Raw genomic sequence first — 19,659 nt, 5'->3', positions numbered from 1 at the left:
ATGCCCTTTACTATGTTGATGAATATCTCTTCTATACCTATTTTCCCTGGTTCCACATCCTCTTCTGAAACCAGCCTGAATTTCTGCCAGTTCCTTGTCAATATACCAGGGAGCCAGGGATATCATTGCTGACATCACATGATCTTGGCCGAAAGCAGAGAATACCAGGAAGATGTTTACCTGTGTTTTATTGACTGTGGAAAGGCATTTGACTGCATGGATCATACAAATTATGGATAACATTGCAAAGAATGGGAATTTTAGAACACTTAATTGTGCTCATGAGGAACCTGTACATAGGTCAAAGGCAATTATTCGGACAGAATAAGGGGATACTGTGTGATTTAAAGTCAGGAAAGATGTCCATCAGGATTGTATCCTTTCACCATATGTATTCAATCTGTATGCTGAGCAAATAATCCAAAAGGCTGGACTATATGAAGAAGAATTGGGGCATCAGGATTGGTGGAAGTCTCATTAACAACCTACATCATGCAGATGACACAACCTTGCTTACTGAAAGTGAAGAGGACTTGAAGCACTTACTGATGAAGATCAAAGACCACAGCCTTCAGTATGGATTGTACCTCAACATAAAGAAGACAAAAATCCTCACAAATTGACCAATAAGCAACATCCTGATAAATGGAGAAAAGATTGAAGTCGTCAAGGATTTCATTTTCACTTGGGTCCACAATCAACACCCATGGAAGCAGCAGTCAAGAAATCAAGACACTTTGCATGGGGCAAATCTGCTACAAAAGACCTCTTTAAAGTGTTGAAAAGCAAAGATAACACCTTGAAGACTACGGTGCACCTGACTCAAGCCATGGTATTTTCAATTGCATCATTCGCGTGTGAAAGCTGGACAATGAATAAGGAAGACTGAAGAAGAATTGACATCTTTGAATTGTGGTGTTGGCGAAGAATATTGAATATACCGTGGACTGCCAAAAGAATGAACAAACCTGTCTTGGAAGAAGTACAGCCAGATTGCTCATTAGAAGCAAGGATGACAAGACTACATCTTACGTACTTTGGGCATGATATCAGGAGAGATCAGTCCCTGGAGAAAGGACGTCATGCTTTGTAAAGTACAGGGTCAATGTAAAAGAGGATGACCCTCAAGGAGATGGATTGGCACAGTGGCTGCAACAATGGTTTCAAGCATAGCAACGATCATGAGGATGGTGCAGGACCAGGCAGTGTTTCATTCTGTTGTACGTAGGGTCACTATGAGTTGAAGCCAACTTGATGGCACCTAACAACAACATACCTATTTTATGGAGAGTTTTTATCAGGATTGGATGTTGAACTTTGTCTAATGCTTTTTCTGCATTAATTGAGTTTATCATGTGATTCTTTTATTTATGTGGTGGATTATGTTGATTGATTTTCTAATGTTGAACCATCCTTGCATACCTGGTAGGAATCCCACTTGGTTGTGATATATTAGTTTTTTTGGTATAATGCTGAATTCTATTGGCTAGAATTTTTTTTGAGAATTTTTGCGTCTATATTCATGACATTTATTGGTCTGTAATTTTCTTTTTTTTTTTTTTTGTGGTGTCTTTGCCTGGTTTTGGTGTCAGGGTTATGCTGGCTTCATAGAATGAACTCAAAAGTATCCCTTCCTTTTCTATGTTCTGAAATAGTTTGAGTAGTACTGGTATAAGCTCTTCTCTGAATGTTTGGTATAATTCTCCAGTGAAGCTATCTGGGCCAGGGCTTTTTTTTTGTTGGGAGGTTTTTTTGTTTCGTTTTTTTAAATTTTTCAATCTCTTTTCTTGTTATGGGTCTGTTCAGATTTTCAACTTCAGTTTGTCTTAGTTTGGGTAGGTAGTGTGTTTCTGAAAATTTGTCCATTTCCTCTAGGTTTCAAATTTGTGGGAGTATAGTTTTTCATAGTATTCTGTTAAGATCCTTTTTATTTTAGTTGAGTCCGTTATAATATCTCCCATTTTATTTCTTACTTGAGTTATTTTCGTTGTCTCCTGTTTTTCTTTTGTCAATTTGCCCAATGGTTCGTCAATTTTGTTGACCCTTTCAGAGAACCATCTTTTGGTTCTGTTGATTCTTTCTATTGTTTTTCTATCTTATTTGTTTCTGCTCTGATCTTTATGATTTCCTTTTACTGGTGGCTGTGGGCTTCTTTTGCTGTTCTCTTTCTATTTGTTTGAGTTGTGTAGCTAATGTTTTGATTTTGTCCGTTTCGTCTCTTCTAATGTTTGCATCTATTGCTATAAATTGACCTCTGAGCACTGCATTTGCTGTGTCCCAAAGGTTTTTGTTTGATGTGTTTTCATTCTCGTTTGATTCTAGGAATTTTTTTATTCCATCTTTGATTTCTTCTATTTTTTTATTACCCAGTGGTTTTTAAGCAGGGTATTATTCAGTTTCCAAGTATTTGATTTTCTTTTTCCTTGCTCTTCCTGTTGTTAATTTCTACTTTGATGGTGTTGTGATCAGAGAAGATACTTTGTATTATCTCAGTGTTTTGGATTTTGTTGAAGGTTGCTTTGTAGCCTAAGATGTAGTCTATTCTGGAGAACGTTCCATGTGAGTTGGAAAAGAATGTGTACCTTGCAGATGTTGCGTAGAGTGTTCTATTTATGTCTATGAGGTCAAGTTGGTTGATCGTGGCCTTTAGATCTTCTGTATCTTTGTTGAGTTTCTTTCTAGATGTTCTGTCCTTTATCAAGAGTGTGTTGGAGTCCCCTACAATTATTGTGGAATGTCAGTTTCTCTCTTCAGTGCTGTTCGAGTTTGTTTTATGTATCTTGGAGTGCTGTCATTGAGTGCATTGATATTTATTATGGTTATGTCTTTGTGATGAATTCTCCTTTTAATCACTATATAATGCTCTTCTTTGGCTTTTATGGTGGATTTTGTTTTAAAGTCTCTTTTATGAGATTAGTATTGCCACTCCTGCTCTTTGTAGGTAGCTGTTTGCTTAATACATTTTTTTCCATCCTTTGATTTTTAAGAAATTTATGTCTTTGTTTCTAAGGTGTGTCTCTTATAGACAGCATATTGATGGGTCCTGTTTTTTTTTTTTTTCTATTTTGTCACTCTCTGCCTCTTTATGGGTGCATTTAGGCCACTTACAGTCAGTGTAATTATTGATACATGTGAGTTTATTGCTGTCGTTTGTAGTGCTTTTGTGTGTGTGTGTGTGTGTGGTGCTGATGTTTTCTTTGTTCCTCTTACTGTTCTGTGCTGAATTCCTTTTGTTTGTGGATTTTTTGTTATTGTTGCTGCTTCTTCCATTTTCATAGATTTTATGTTTACTGAGCCTTTATGTTTTTCTTCTTTATTTTGATGAGTAGGTTTGTTAACTTTCTTGTTACATTGAAATTTACCCTGTCTTGCTGAGTTTGAACCAGTCTTTTATTACTTGGTATTGCCTTGACTTTCTATCCATTTGAAACTTTTATACCTACACAGTTTATTCTGTCTTTTATTGTTCTGACATTGTTGCCATTTACAGATTAACCTTTCTTGTTCCCTGTTGTAAATCTAGTAGTTTTGTTTTATCCTTGAGAGCTCATTATCTAGGTTGGTGTCTGGTTGATGTGGTCTTGCATCCTAGATTCAGGCTGTTGTCTGATGCTGTTGGTTCTGTAACCAAAAGGCTCTCTTTAATAATTCTGGTAAATTTGGTTTGACTTTTACGTATTCCCTTAATTTCTGTTTATCTGGAAAGGTCCTAATTTCACCATCATATTTGAGAGAGTTTTGCAGGATATATTATTCCTGGTTAGCAATTCTTTTCTTTCAAGGTTTTATATATGGCATCTCATTGCCTTCTTGCCTGCATGGTTTCTGCTAAATAATCAGATCTTAGTCTTATTGTTTCTCCTCTGGTAGTGACTTCTCATTTTTCACGAGCTGCTGTCAGGATTCTCTCTTTATCTTTGGTTTTAGCAAGTGTGATTATGATATGCCTTGGTGATTTTCCTTTGAGGTCTATCCTATATGGAGTTTGTTGAGCTTCTTGTTTCAAACCTGCTCCTCAAACCTTCTGTGACATTGTCCATTTTTGAAATCTTCTTGCTTATCTTTTGGATTTCTAATTGCTGTTTTTGTATAATTTCTAGTTGTGAATTTATTTTGACGTTTTTTTCCCTGTATATTTTCCTGAATTCTTCCATTGTTTTGTCTGTCTTTTCTATGATTTTGTATTTTTTTTTTCCTTTTTTGGTCTGCTTTTTCCTTCATCTCTTGGATAGTTCTGAGTATAGAGATTTGAATTCCATATCAGGTAGTTCCAGCGCCTTTTCTTCTACTGGAAGGTTTCCTGTTGTTTTATTTTGGACCTACTGGAGCCATCCTGTCCTGTTTTTTTTAATATGTTTTTATATTGTGTGCTCCCTTTGGGACATTCAGTACTTATTTTCTTCATTTATTGATTGTAGATGTTTGTTTTGTCCCACTTTTTTGTTTTATTTGGTTATGTCTGAGCAGGCGGGCTGGGTGTTCTTTGTTTTTTGCTCATCTGTGGGCATGATACTTCTCACTATCTTGTCCAATGGGCAGGGCCAGTCACTCAGCTATGGTGCAGCTGGGCAGGTCCAGCAGAGGGAGAGTGGTTGGGATGGGTCATTTACAGCACATACTGGGCTGACAGAGCAGGACTGGGGGGCAGCATAGGGTAGATCCCAATAGGCTATGACTGTGCCACTCAGGGTTGTGATGCTCAGCACTTGGTGCAGATAGACAGGAGGGGGGGGAAGGATGTGATGTGTGGTACTAAGTGGGTGTGGGGAAGAAGAGAAAGAGGATAGAGAAACAAAAGCCCCCCCCAAAAAAAAGAGTGCTAAGGGAGCCTGCTGTTGGAGTGGTGCAGACCCCGAGAAGCCATGTACCAGTGGCTTTCTAGATAGGTGGTGATGCACAGCCTGTCAAGAAGGGACAGTAAGGCACACGCAGCTAGGTGGGTGGGAGAAAGGAAAGGAAGGGAGAGAACGACAAGAAACTAGACTTAAAAAAGAGAGAGAGAAAAGCACACATGTCCAGGTGGTAAGGTGAAAGGAAATGAAGGAAGGTAGACAGAGACAAGAAACCAAGGGAAAAAAAAATGCCCAAGAGGGCCTACTGGAAGCAGGTTCTGTTACTGCACAGCCTGTCAAGAAGGATTGGAGATGGCACATAGTGCCAAGTGTTCAGGAGAAGGGTAAGGAAGGAAGGTAGAGAGAGAGAAGAAAGTGAGAAGAGAGAGAAAAAAATAAAAAGCCCTGAGGGGGCCCTCTGGCTTGGTAGCATGGACAAAGCAAGTGACTCCCCAGCCAAGTGGTGCTGCACAGCCTGTCTAGAAGGAGCAGAGATTGCCCATGGCACCAGGTATTCAGGAGAAAGGGAAAGAAGAAAGGCAGAGAGAGAAGAAACTGAAAGAAGCCAAAAAAAACAACAACAAAAACAAACAAAAAAATTGCACTTAAGGAGCTGGCCGGTGTAGGTGGGGTGAATTCAAGCCTCAAGGAGCCAGCGTCTCCCTGGCCAAGTGACTGTGGCCCACCAGAAAACAGTGGAGGCCAAGCAAGGGGAGGAAGGGTGAGGAGGTGGGAAAGTGTGTATCGCTGGCTATCGGGTGCTCTGTCTCCTGCTGGGAGCTCCATGAATCTGCCTTCTCATACTCCCTGTCTGCCGTTCTTGGTGGCTGAGGGGTCCAAGACGGCGAATCCATGCCATGTTAGCTGATATGGAGCCTCCAGTCTGTAGCATTCCTTGCTCTCCATTCTCTTTCAGTTTGTTTTTCCATTCAGTGCTTGGCTGAGTTCTTTATCCCTTCATTTGATGCTTAGGGTTTCAGGATTGACCTTTGTCTCTATTTAACTTAGTTTTTTAGGTCTTTGCTGTGGAGGGACAGGATGGTGCTTCTGTCTACAGTGCCATGTTGGCTCCGCCTAAAATTTATTTTTAAGCATACATCCCCATGAATGTAGTCTCCTACAATCTATCTCCACCTATAGAGGTGCTATTGATGTACTCCAATAATGCTGTTATTGTTCAAAACATTTTTGACATCCACTTAGATATGAGAAGGCAGGCAGGGCCTCTTATTGTTAAAATGTTTTAACTAAAATAAAAATTTTCTGTGCATGTGCCACAATGTGTCTGAGCAAGATTTGTCTTTTATTAAACTCTACAAACTCTGTTAAAGAGCTCTAGGAAACTCCATGCACAGCCAAAACTCAACCTTTATAAAATGATGGTGACAATGGCCATGATGATGGTGATTTATGTAAAACCTACCCTTCTATTCTTAGACAATGTAACATTTGAACCACCTCCCTGAACAAATAAATGCTTTCTCTACTATGAAAACCCATTGCTGTCAAATCGATTCCAACTCATAGCAACTCTAATAGGACAGAGTAGAACTGTCCCATAGAGTTTCTAAGGAGTGACTGGTGGATTTGAACTGCTCATCTTTTGGTTAACAGCCAAGCTCTTAACCAGTGTGCCACCAGGGCTCCTTCTCTACTGTACACAGTCTTAATTTCCAATTTTTTGTTCTCTGTAAAATGCCTCTTATAATAATGTTATTCCTTTAAATTATAATTTTAAAAGATTCCTACCATCTCACCAAATGACCATTTGATCTCATATTATGTTTAAAAAATTGTTTTGCCATATTTAAAGTTCATTAACATAAAAAATTAGAGTGATGAAAGATAGTCTTGTTCTCATCAAAGTGTGAAATTTCCTGTGATCTGGTGCAGTTGTATAAGAACTCTTCTTACCTTCCTGAAGGTTGGCCGCTGTTTCTTTCATATTGGGGAGAATAATATCTATTATCTCTGGTCTGGGATTCTCTTAATCATATGAAGTACAGTGAAACCAAATATATCTAGTTCCCTCTCATCTGGAACTTTTATTAGATGGGTCACCGGTCATTCATGCTATTGATTCTAAAGTGAGTGAGTATCATATTATCCTTTCTACTTTGGAAAACATGTTTGTCTCCAGTCCAAAAAAAAAATCCAATAAGTCATTTACTTCAAAGACTCAGATGATGTATTAAGAAGAAATAGAAAACATGGTTGAGAAACTTATATGTGAGAATGCTGGATGAAAACAGCTTTCCTACCTTGAAGCTATTTTTTAAAAATTGTTCCGTGCCTTGCTCGCTCTCTGTTTTAAGGTTCTTGAAATGAGGCAAAGTTAAATCCACCCATATCACAAAGCTCACAGTTGTTTGATCTCCTATTTACTGATTATAAAACCGGGAAAATCTAATGGATTAGTGAAAATTTGACTTCCGTCTGTTTTTTCTTGCTCACTTGATGCTTAAAATCGATTAAATGGCAACTGATATTGTCCTGAGAAAAGGGAGAAGAGGCCCCAAAGTAGATGCTCAACAAAAACACATTGGATTGAGAAAAATCATAGAACTTTTGTTTTGCCCTTCAATCAAGGAAAATTGTTGGAACAAAAGAACAGAAGTAATAAAATCTTTCATTACTATAAAACCTAGTTTTCATACAAAAACTCATATAAAATATAGCATTGGCAAATAACAGTTAACTCTCCAATGATTTTCAAAACTCCCCAATACAAGTTCAAATCCAGGCCTGGTTTTAATCAATGCCTTCTTTTGCCCCAACTTATTTAACTTCCTTTCCCTTCCTCTTACTATTCAGAATTTTATCCTCTATAGACAGGAAAAATCATCATCATTTCTTTAATATTGCTCCTTAATGCATGACCTACTTGAACTAATTTATGGTCTGCTACCTTCCAAGCTGTTTTCTTCTTTTCTCTCTACCAAGTCTTTCCTGATCCAGGTAAAGGAGCCAGGATTCCCTGGTAACTTATCCTGGACAACTTGCACTCAAAACTATTTACGAAAAACACCAAAGACTTCTCTGTGATTATATGATTGCCAGTCTTGTCTCTGTTGAATGACAAAGAATAAAAGCTCAATATAACTGTAAAAAAGACCTGTCCTTCAAGAAAGAGACCAATAAGCGTACATTCAATATTATCAGTTGTCAAGGATATGACATTAAAAATTTAAAGAGATATTTTAACATATACACGAGAACTGCTAAAATTGAAAACTAAAATTATCAAATGTTTATGAAGTTATGGAATAACTGAAAGCCTCATACATTGCTGGTGGAACTGTAAATTGGCCAACCACTTTATGAAAGTATTCAGTAGAATCAACTTAAAGATGAATATATACATATCTAATGATGCAGAAAATTCTTTTAGGTATATACCCAACAGAAATGTGTACATATGTACACCAAAATTCATGCACAAGAATATTCATTGTAGCTTACTCATAGTAGCAAAAATTTGAAATAAACCTGTCATGGATTGAATTATGTCCCCCTAAAAATGTGTGTATCAATTTGGCTGGCCCATGATTCCCAGTATTGTGTGGTTTTCCTCCATTTTATGATTGTAATTTTGTGCTAAAGAGGATTAGGGTGGGATTTTAACACCCTTACTAACTTCACATCCCCGATCCAGTGTAAAGGGAGTTTCCCTGGGCTGTGGCCTGCACCACCTTTTATCTTACAAGAGATAAAAGGAAAGGGAAGCAAATGGCTGGGGACCTCATACCACCAAGAAAGCAGTGCCGGGAGCAGAGCAAGTCCTTTGGACCCACAGTCCCTGAACGGAGAAGCTCCTACTCTAGCGGGAGATTAATGAGAAGGCCAACGGAGACAGAAAGTCTTCCCCTGGAGCTGAGGCCCTGAATTTGGACTTTTAGCCTACTTTACTGTGAAGAAATAAATTTATCTTTGTTAAAGCCATCCACTTGTGGTATTTCTATTATAGCAGCACTAGATGATTAAGACAAACCCAAATGCCCACCAGCTGGAAAATGAATAAATTGTGATATATTCACAAAAGGGAAACTATGTACATCAATAAGAATGGACAAACTATTGCTACACTCAACAACACAGTTGAACCTCACATACAGAATGTTGAACAAAAAAGCCAGACACAAAGAATACATATTGTATGATTCTGTTTATATGCAGGGTGTATACAGTCATGCGTCCCTTAACGTCCGTGATACTCTCTTTGAAATAGGATGTTATGTGAATTGGATGTTGTACAAACACCATATTATGTACAGGCAGTCCCTGGATTACAAATGAGTTCCATTCCTAAATCTCTCTTTAAGTCAACTTAGCATGTAAGTCGGAACAGTTAAGTACAGGTTGTATCTAACAGTCAGTCAAATGCTTGTCTTAGTATATAGTATATAGTGTACTTTTCTATGCATAAAAACCATTAAAGAAACACTTTCAGATACGCTAATGCATCTTCAACATAATAATACAGTAATAATAATAATGTTTTGATGCATACCAAAAAGTAGCATCCGTTTGTTATTACAAACCATTATATGTCCCTTGAATTTTTAATGTAATAGGCTTTACCAGAGTTGGGGCCGTGGACGTATATGCTGTCGGACATTGCCCAAACAGATGTTATGTGGCACATGACTGTATAGATATTGTGGTGTCTCAGTTATCTAGTTAGCTGCTGTAACAGAAATACCACAAATGGATGGCTTTAACAAAAAAAAAAAAAAAAATTTTTTTTTTTACATTTTAGGAGGCTAGAAGTCCAAATTCAGGGTTCCAGGCTCTAGGGGAAGTCTTTCTCTCTGTGTTCGCTCTGGAGGAAAGTCCTTGTCTCTTTTGAGATTGTGCTCCTGGGCAATCTTCGTGTGGCTTGGCATCTCTCTTCCTCTATCTCTGCTTCTTTCTTTTGCTTGTTTAATCTTTTTTATATCTCAAAAGAGATTAACTCAAGATACATGAATCCTGTCTCATTAACAGAACAAAGACAACCCTTTCCCAAATGGGATTCTAATCACAGGCATAGAAGTTAGGATTTACAACACATATTTGGGGATGGGGGCCCAACTCAACCTATAACATGTGGTGCAACGGGTTTCCTTTATGTGCTTTTCTGGCCCTGGGTTTGCAATTCTCCCAAAATGATTGATCAGGCCACAACCTGCCAAGTGATTGGTCTGATTACTACTCACCTAAGTGACTTGCAAGGATTGGTCAATTTGCTATCTGCATAAGCAGCTTACAATCTACCCTATATGACTGGTCCGTTTATGATCCTGCTAGGAAAGCTATGCCTTGAAATTGACAAGATGTTTTCCTACATAAGCAGCTAATCTTACAGAGGTGTCCTTTGGAGTGTGCCCTGGGTTGTCTGACTCTGCTAGCTGAGAGCTGGAACAGCAAGCACAAGGGTCAGACCTAGCCAGGAAAAACCAGAGAGAGACAGAAAACATCACAGCCACACAGCACCTTACCTGAGCTGATGACATGTCAGCTGAGAAAGAGAGAGACCTGCTGACACCTGATCCACAGTGTGGCTGCCCAGTGACACAGAAATGGACATGGGTAATTTGGAAAGGGTGAGCAGGTCCCCTTTTAGACATAAGTGGGTTCCTCTCCTATGATGCTAAGTAGGGTGCTAGTGGAGATGAAGCGGACTGTTTCACCTCAACTCTGTCCTTGTTGCTTACTGTATAAATAATCTGTTCTTGTTGTTTACTGTCTACCTTCTATAAATAATAATAATGGCTTTCAGTCATCAATACTTTCTCAAGTGTCTTTGTGTGTGCGACCCAATCAGATCATATAGTAGAGTCCTTATCCTTGCAATATAATGATACCTTGGGATTTAGAGTACAACCTGTCTATATATGTACATGTATGCACATGCACACGCAGATTATATACGTGTGTGTGTAAAACCAGAGAGCGGCCAGTGGACTCAAACTGCCAGTCTTTTGGTTAGCAGCCAAACACTTAACCACTGTGCCACCAGGGCTCCTGCTGTGTTGTGGAATGATAGAGATAGCTGGAATTTCAGGTATTTGACTCGTTCACCAAAGAGCTTAAGATACCTGGTGTGCCTAGAAGTGGAGAAATAATAACACAAAATGGGTCCTGACATTTTAGGGTTATTTGTGTTCTCCTGAAGAAAAACAAAGATTAATAACCCTTGGGTGACAACTATTTCTCTTTTATCTTCCTGATCTGAAGCTTTGACTTGTGACCCCCATAAATAAACTTAATAATTAATCTTCATCTTTTGACAAATGACCACTTGTTTCAGGAGGTTCAATGACAAAGATCAGAGGCCAAAATGCTCTATTTATATCTAGTATATAAATTATGTCATGAAGATAGCGCTAATGTTAAATAAAACTAACCTGGCCACTTTGTTTTTCTTAAAACCATTCTTACCTTTAACATGGGAAGAATTCCACAGTAAAAAAGAGAGAGCTCAAAGGAAAGCACATTTTTTTTCCTTTTTATTGATGTAAAAATATGTATAACACAACATTGCCGACATGTACAATTTTTCACATGTACAATTTAATAACAAATTACAGTAAAACCTATGAAAGCTGGAACTTTTGTAAGTTAGAGAAGGAAAACTGAAATATTTTCTACTAAATGGAGCAATAGAAAAATGGTAAGACTTCATTCACCCTGTCAACAGCAGAAAACCTGCGAAACCTAGAAAAACAAGGTGGTTGCACCGAGTTCTGGCTCTCACAGTTTTCACTGTACATCAGTCATGTTGTGCAACCATCACCAGTATTCGTTGCCAGATTTTCCATCACCATAAACAGAAACTCCATGCTTCCTAAGCAGTGACTCACTCTTTACCCCTCCCTCCCATCCCTGGTAACCACTATTAAACTTTTATCTCTATACATCACATAATCACATATTCTAGGTTTTTTATGTACGTGAGATCATACAATATTTGTCCTTTTGTGACTGACCTTCCCTTAGCATAACGTTTTCAAGGTTCATCCATTTTGTGGCATGTATCAGGACTTCACTTCTTTTTATGGCTGAGTAGTATTCCATTGTATGTTTATCCATTCATCTGTTGATGGCCATTTAGGTTGTTTCCACCTTTTGGCTACTGTGAATAGTGCTGCAATGAACATTGATGTAAAGGTGTCTGTTGGCATTGCTGCTTTGAAGCCTCTTGGGTATATACCTAGGATTGGAATTGCTGGGTCATATGTTAGCTCTATGTTTAACTTTTTGAGGAATAGCAAAACTGCCTTCCATAGTGGCTGTACAATTCTGATTTCCCACCAGCATTGGGCAACAGTTCCAATTTCTACACATCCTTGCCATCATTTCTTGTTTTTCATCTTAGCCATCCTATTGGGGGTGAATACAAATATTTGAATGTTAATTTTTATTTCTTGGTATACTACTTTGAAAATCATCTGCTAAAGGTTATTAAATTGGACATGAGATTTTCCATTTCCATTTGATAGAGGGTTCAGTACGGTTAAATAGCAATGAGAGATAACCAAAATAATCATGGTAAACACATATAGTTTGAGCATATTGGTAAACCAGCTAATATTACCCTCCAAAATGTTTCCCATTATGTTTTCTGAATAAAAAAATAATAATTAAATAGCACAAAACAAGGATTTATAACATTTTATAATATGCTACTTTGGGTGTGGGGAAACCCTCATACATTGCTGCTTTAAGTGTTAATTTGAAAAGTAATCTGGCAACAAATGTTAACATGTAAACACCCTATTTTTGACTAAAAAAAAAGCCGCTTTGGGAAATCAGTAGTACAGAAATAAAATCACCTGTATCCAAGAATATGTATAGATAGAAAAGCATATGCAAAAACTAAAACTGACCTCCATGGACAATGAATAAATTAGGATACAGCCATCGCATGAATTGTTATGTAGCCATTAAAAAGGATGTGTTCAGTAATAAGAGTGATACATAACCTTTACTGAAAGCTCACTGTGTGCCAGGTACCATGTGTTTTATATGTATAAACTCATTCAATTCTTGTAATAACAATATGATATAGGAGCTATCATTATTTCCCATTTTATGGATTTGGAAATTAAAGTTCAAACGGATGGATATTTTACCAACATAGCTGATACATTGCGAGGTCTGAATTTGAACCAGGAATTCCTACCCTAGAATGTACACTATTAACCTCTACATAGTTTTTGTGCTTCCTTGAATTGATTAAGAAGGAATTTCTCTTACATATTAAAAACATATTACTAATTGAAAAAGTAATGAAAGCCTAAATATCCCATTTAAGAAAAGAGAGGGAAAGGGAAAAGAAAGAAGAAAAGTCATATGAATATACACTTGCATGAGAATTGAAAAATGGTATAAAAGGATACTCCCCAGACTGGTAACACTGATTACATCAGGATTGAACAAGGAGGGGGAAATTATTAATGTTTTATTTATTCACCTCTTTATTGTTGGAAGTTATAAAAGGCACTATAATACTTCTGTCATTTTTTTCTAAACCAATAAAGTGAATAAAAAGTTAACAAATAAAAACCAGCCTCCACTTTTGGGCTCATTGTGCTTTCTTGAGAATGAAAGGATGAATGGGTCATTTAACAAGTAGACAAGAAATTAATAAAACTTGCCATCTAATTTCTTATCAGGAGTCAGGCCCGCAGGATCTAATCCTCTGTAGTTATTTTAAATGGCATTTGCTCATTCATCCCCCAAAGTATTTATCTAGACTGGTATGAAGTGGCTCCCCAGTAAACATTCTTTTCCTTTCCTTTATTCTTGCTCTCTTCTCCCTCCCCTTCCCCCAATCGATAACCAATGTTAAGACCATTAAAGTAGTCTGCATTTTCCATTTTTTAGCCTGCTCAGGATGAATTCAGCTATGCTTGTCCTTGGTCACAGTAACACAGTGCCTCTTTCAGACAGAGTGAGCCCTGCACATAATTCACTGGTACTTCCCCCTCTCACGGTGGCAGAATGAGGGAGGTAAAAATTCGCCAACACGTCAATCTGTTAAGAAGGGAAGCATTTCTTTAGGAACAAGGCCAAAAAGTCCTACATTTAGAACCATGTACAAGGATTATATAATACAAAGAGTCCATATTTTTAAAATTATTTGCTGTTTTATAGGCTGCGATATGAATCTTAATAGGATATAGAATGATATATGTGACATCTCAGTAGTGTAGAGATAGGAAGCTTTCTGACTTAGGCGAGAGTTAAATATCTTTCATATAAAATTATGATATGGGGTTGGTATTTTGAGAACTTTACTTCAGTCAATAGTTCAAACAATGTGTTTTATAAATACTTTTATGTTTTTTCTCAGATTCCATTTGATATCTCGCTGCCATCTATACTGAATCTTGAGAGACTTTTTGACCTTGCGAGTGGCTGCATCATATCAGGAGGAAGCCTTTTCAATTGGATCGTGTCGATTATCTCTTGAACATTATTTACGTGGTAACCTTAGAAAAGATTTAATTACTATTCTTTTCCTTGGCGTGAAATAAATTTTAGGAATTGTCCTCAAATTGTTTTCTTAACAAGCTAAATTTATTTTAAAATGAAGTGGCTCCCCAGTAAACATTCTTTTCCTTTCCTTTATTCTTGCTCTCTTCTCCCTCCCCTTCCCCCAATCGATAACCAATGTTTTAAATTGCATTTGAATTAAATGACAGTGTTGTTACCTATTAAAACTATCTTGCAGAGTTTCTCACAGACACTGTGCACAGTGCAACTCTTCCTATGCTTATCGCAGTTTACATTTAGGTTGTCTTTAGACATGTCCTTACAGAAAGATCAGACTAAACCAGTGGTTCTCAACTAGGGGCAGTTTTTTCCCTCAGGTGACATTTGGCAATGTCTAGAGACATTTTTGGATATTTCAACGGGGGGAAGGTCCCGCCGGCATCTATTGGGTAGAGGCCAGGGTGCTGCGAAACATCTTACAATGCAAAGGACGGTCCCCCACAACCAAGAATCAGCCAGCTCCAAATGTTGTTAGTGCCAAGGTTGAGAAACCTTGTATTAAACCTCAACATGTGGTCAGTTCAACTTTATTTTCCTGTATGACTGGGGAAGAAATCTGTTGCAAGGTCCAAAAAACCAAACCGATTGCTGTTGCGTCAATTCTGACTCATAGCGATCTAGAGGACAGAGTAGAACTGCCCCATGGGATTTCCAAGACTGTAAATCTTTAGGAAGCAGACTGCCACATATTTCTCCCATGGAGTGGCTGATGGGGTCAAACCACCGACCTTTTGGTTAGCTGCTGAGCGCTTTAACCCCTATGCCGCCAGGGCTCCTTGTTGCAAGGTAGGCCTATCATATTTTACACTCCTGAGAGACAACATTGCATAGAATCCTAGAGCATGGGCTTTGGAATTATATAAACCTGGTTTGAGTAACAACTTCACTGCTTGCTAGCTTTGCTACTTTGGGGAAGTAACTTAAATTCGTTAAGCCTTTATTTTCTCATTCATAGAGTGGGGATATTAATATTTATATCATAGGATTGCTCTGTGGATTAAATTAAGCAAGATGATGTAATAATGTCATAATAGACATGCCATAGTAGTCAGAGAGCTACCCATATCATCTCCCTGCCAAATTGGAAGAGGACCTTGCATTTCTGACTCATTTATTTAGCATCTAACAATGCCATACATGAATGCTGCTTACTATATGCTGGTCCATGAATGGGTACTCATGGTAACATAAAATAATAATAAGGATAATTACCATATTTTTATGCAAAGAACATGCACCTCTATGTATGTTTGCCAACTGCTTCCTCCCCTCTCAAGGTATTTGGTAAGTGCAATATGATTTTTTTTTTTTTACAGCAACATGTAAAAAACAAAAATTGGCATAGTGGCACTAATGAAAACACCTAACAGGGAGGGAGAGTTTGGCAAACAAATGTAGAAGGTGCATGTTATTCATGTAAAACATGGTAAATGGGTTTTTCTAAAGCTAAATATGTTTAATGTACTGCCCTTTATCTTGATATTATGACTGTCTTATTCCTTACTGGTGTTAAAATGTCCTTTTTATGAAGTAGTAGTGATAGTAGCTGATAACTGGCATTTCAAATTGTTCTTAAGCCAAAAAAAAAAAAAAAAACCAAACCTGTTGCTGTCAAGTCAAGCTGACGCATGCTAATCTATGTGTTACAGAGTAGAACTGCTCTGCTCCGTAGAGTTTTCTTGGCTGTAATCTTTATGGAAGTAGATCACCAGGCCTTTCTTCCACAGAAGAACTGCCAACCTTTAGATTAGTAGTGGAGCACAAACCATTTGTGCCACCCAGGGACCATTACTTGATAATAAAAGGAAGAAATAGCAACCTTATGTTGGTCCTGGAAACCCTGGTGGCATAGCGGTTAAGTGCTACAGTTGCTAACCAAAAGGTTGGCAGTTCAAATCCACGAGGCATTCCTTGGAAACTCTATGGAGTAGTTCTACTCTGTCCTATAGGGTCGCTATGAGTCAGATTCAACTCAACGGCAACAGGGGGTTTGGGTGTTGGTCCCTGTTTTTTTGTTTGTTTGTTTTGTTTTTAGTTTACAAATCCACGAAGTTCCTAAGTCAAGGAACAACCAAGGTAGAATTGTTCTAGAATACTACATAGAAGAAATGAGTCTTGGCAAGAGTTTTAATGATAAAAAGGAACTTGAACTTTGAAAATTTGCTGGAAGGGAGACAGTATATAAGCCTAGAGGTATAAACAATGAAAATACTGTGTACGTGCAAAGGACTTGCCTATTACCTATCTGAGGTAGACAGTCATGACTGAAAATAAGATGGACTGTAATGGTGGAACTAGAATGAAGAGTTTGGGCTAATTCAATAGGTGATAGGGTACCATTACAGGTGATTAAGGAAGGGAGTTACAAGTTTCTGGTACTTGTACACATTCAATAAATGTTGAATCAGTGAAAGGAATGAATGGACTGGGTAACGGCCTGGCCTCCAGGGAAGACACAATGGAAGGGGAAAAGCAAGAAGACCAATAGGAAACTATGCTGTCATGAAAGAAAAAAGGACAAAATAACTGCCAGTGAAATTACAAAAAATTCTGCCTGATGACTATACACTCACGTTATGCATTGAATTCACTTCAACCTACTGCTAATTTCCCAAGGAATATGTGTGCCCATCTTCCATTCTTTGTCATTAACTATTGCGTTTTTACTGATTGCATGCTTTTCACTTTTCTTTATTTTAAATATTAGTGGATATGAAGGCATGTACTGTTTTATAGAACCCCAGAACAATGCCTAGCACATAGTTGTTGTTGTTGTTGTTAGTTGCCATCAGGTGGGCTCCAACTCATGACAACCTTAGGAGAATGAAATGTTTGACAGAAGGAAACACTGCCCAGCCCTGTGCCATCTTTATAATCATTGGTATGTTGCAATCTCACTAGGTCAACCCACCTTATGGAGGGTTTTCTTTATTTTCACTGACCCTCTATTTTACCAAACATGATGTCCTATGGCACGTAGTAGATGTCCATAAATATTTGTTGAATGAATTAATGAATACGTGAACAGATGTAACCCAGGCAAGATGGCACTATGGGACCCTAAAAGAAGAAGAACACCTCCACCATCGCTGTCACTACCACTCCTTTCTGCAGTATTTACCATCCCAGGTGCTATATAAATAACTGTTTCATATATTTTATCTCCCTCTATCTTCACAAGAATTATGACCATGATGCACATAGTATTACCTCATTTTACACATAAGGCAAGAGAAGCTTAGGGCAGTTTAGCAACTTGTCTAATGATCACAGTTAGTCAGAGGTAGAGCTAGGATTTAAATCCCAGGTCTGTCTGACTGAACAATCTGAGATCTAAATTGCTTCCCCAGCCATTGTACCCACTCTACTGCCCTGGGAAGCTTGAACATCAAGGGAGAGGAAGAACAGTTGAGCCTCAGCCTAAAACTGGAATATCTGTCATCTCCCCTGGGATCACAGGTCCGTGGGTAGCACAAATGGCTTGTGCTCAGCTACTAAATGAAAGGTCGATGGTTCAAATCCACCCGGTGGTGCTGGTAAGATTACAGCCATCGAAAATTCTATGGAGTATGGTTTTACTCTGACGAACACATGGGGTTGCCATGAGTCATCTTTAAAAATGACTTGTGGACTAAGACAGCCTAGGGGATCCCCAGTTTTATCTGTACCAATAGAATGGTTTCCTCTGGGGAAGGCACACTCCCTCCCCTGCTATAGATAAGCTTTCAGCACATTTTTACTTTTTCTCTACTTTTACAATTACTTCCAGATTCTGTTATTCTTGGGTGTTGTTTCGACTCAAAGAAACACTGTCTGAAATTGCATCAGACCCTGCATTCACAGTTTTCCCATTTTAAATCATCTTTCCAGAAACCCTCCCATCTCTTCAAAAACAGGAATAACATTCACTCATTAAGGCTGAAACCTTCTGTCCAAGGCAGTGAGGAAATGGTGATGAACTGGGCTGAAGTACAAACAAAAAGAAAATTCAAAATCTACCAGGATGAAAGATGTGTTTATTTCCAGAAATGTCTTTCAGGCTTTTTTTAACAACCAAATTACACGATTTGCAGCTGCTTTTTTTTTTTTTTCCTCATGCTGTATACAGTATCCTAAAATGCTTTACAGCAGACACCTGCCTGCAGTGTTTTCTGTTTGTTTTAATTATAACAGAAAATGACAGGAGGAAAACTAAAAGTGGGAGAAGAAGAGAAGCAGAAAGAGTGCGGTGGGAGGGAAGACAGGAAAGGGAGAAGGTAAGAGGCAGCACCGGCAGCTAAGTGATAGGTAATAAAATCCCAGAGCTTCCCATGTCTTTCTCCATATTGGTCTCCCAGAGATTGCTTTAGAAATTGAGCACCTGCCAACTATTCAGAGGCTTAAATGCAGTGGCCTCTGTTCACTTCACGTGTGAGAACTTTACACATCCCCCACCCTGTTGACTTGTTCTCCTTCACTGAATTGCAGGCAGAAAAGTAGTACAGTTGTGGAGAATAGAAAAAACTTGGTCTCCACCTCTGGTCTGCATTGCCCTCGCTTCCCCTTCCAGGCAAAATTATACCAATCCTTCAGTCCCAGTCCAGATGACAGGGCATAGAGATGTCTGCCTTCTGAAGTTCCTAGGGCACTTCCTGATATCCCTTTGGCACAGAATTTTTGCATTGTTACATTTTCACAGTGCAGCCTCACAATCTTAGCTCCTAGGTGTCTGAAGTGTGTGAACCTGCCTCACGTTCCTCTAGGCTCATTCAGCTTGAGGCTGGGCACATCTTTGTTTGCTTGTTTATCTTGGAACCTACAGTGTGCCTAGAGTAAAGTCTGGAAACTTAGATGAAATATACATAATGTCATCAAGGGCATCTTCAATCTGTAAAAAATAATAATACTATCTAAGTGTCCATAAGGAGCCTTGGTGGCACAACTGCTAAACAAAAGGTTGGTAATTCGAACCCACCCAGTGGCATTACGGGAGAAAGACCTGGGAATTTGCTTCCATAAGGATTACAGACAAGAAAACCCTATGAGACGGTTCTGCTCCGTCAAGCGGGGTCACTATGAGTTGGAATCCACACGAAGGCACCCAACAACAACAACAATCTGTACATAGGATTGGACAAGCCCCTAACAACTATAGGGTAGAGGAGAAAACAGCAGACCCAGCAGTCCACTGCCAAATCACTCTTTACCCATTTCTCATATTTGAAATGTTATGGTATATCCCCAGGAAGATTCCTACCTATGTACTCAAGGAGACTTGTACAAAAATGTTCAGCAATATGTTAAT

General features: G+C 38.4%; 1 protein-coding gene across 2 annotated transcripts in view; it reads left to right on the top strand.

Annotated features, from left to right (window-relative positions):
- Window positions 1-14,718, top strand: part of CFAP54 (cilia and flagella associated protein 54) — a 462,482-nt gene extending 447,764 nt beyond the window's left edge. For both annotated transcript variants that reach the window (XM_064283706.1, XM_064283705.1), the window contains one exon: window positions 14,173-14,718. In XM_064283706.1, coding sequence (XP_064139776.1) covers window positions 14,173-14,292 — 120 coding nt within the window. In that variant the 3' untranslated portion in view covers window positions 14,293-14,718. The remainder of the gene's footprint in view (window positions 1-14,172) is intronic.
- Window positions 14,719-19,659: the final 4,941 nt, after the last annotated feature.

Source organism: Loxodonta africana, chromosome 4, assembly GCF_030014295.1.
Source record: "Loxodonta africana isolate mLoxAfr1 chromosome 4, mLoxAfr1.hap2, whole genome shotgun sequence".
Classification (NCBI taxonomy): domain Eukaryota; kingdom Metazoa; phylum Chordata; class Mammalia; order Proboscidea; family Elephantidae; genus Loxodonta; species Loxodonta africana.
The sequence above is the reverse complement of the archived record's forward strand: the minus strand, read 5'-3'. Positions and strand labels throughout refer to the sequence as shown.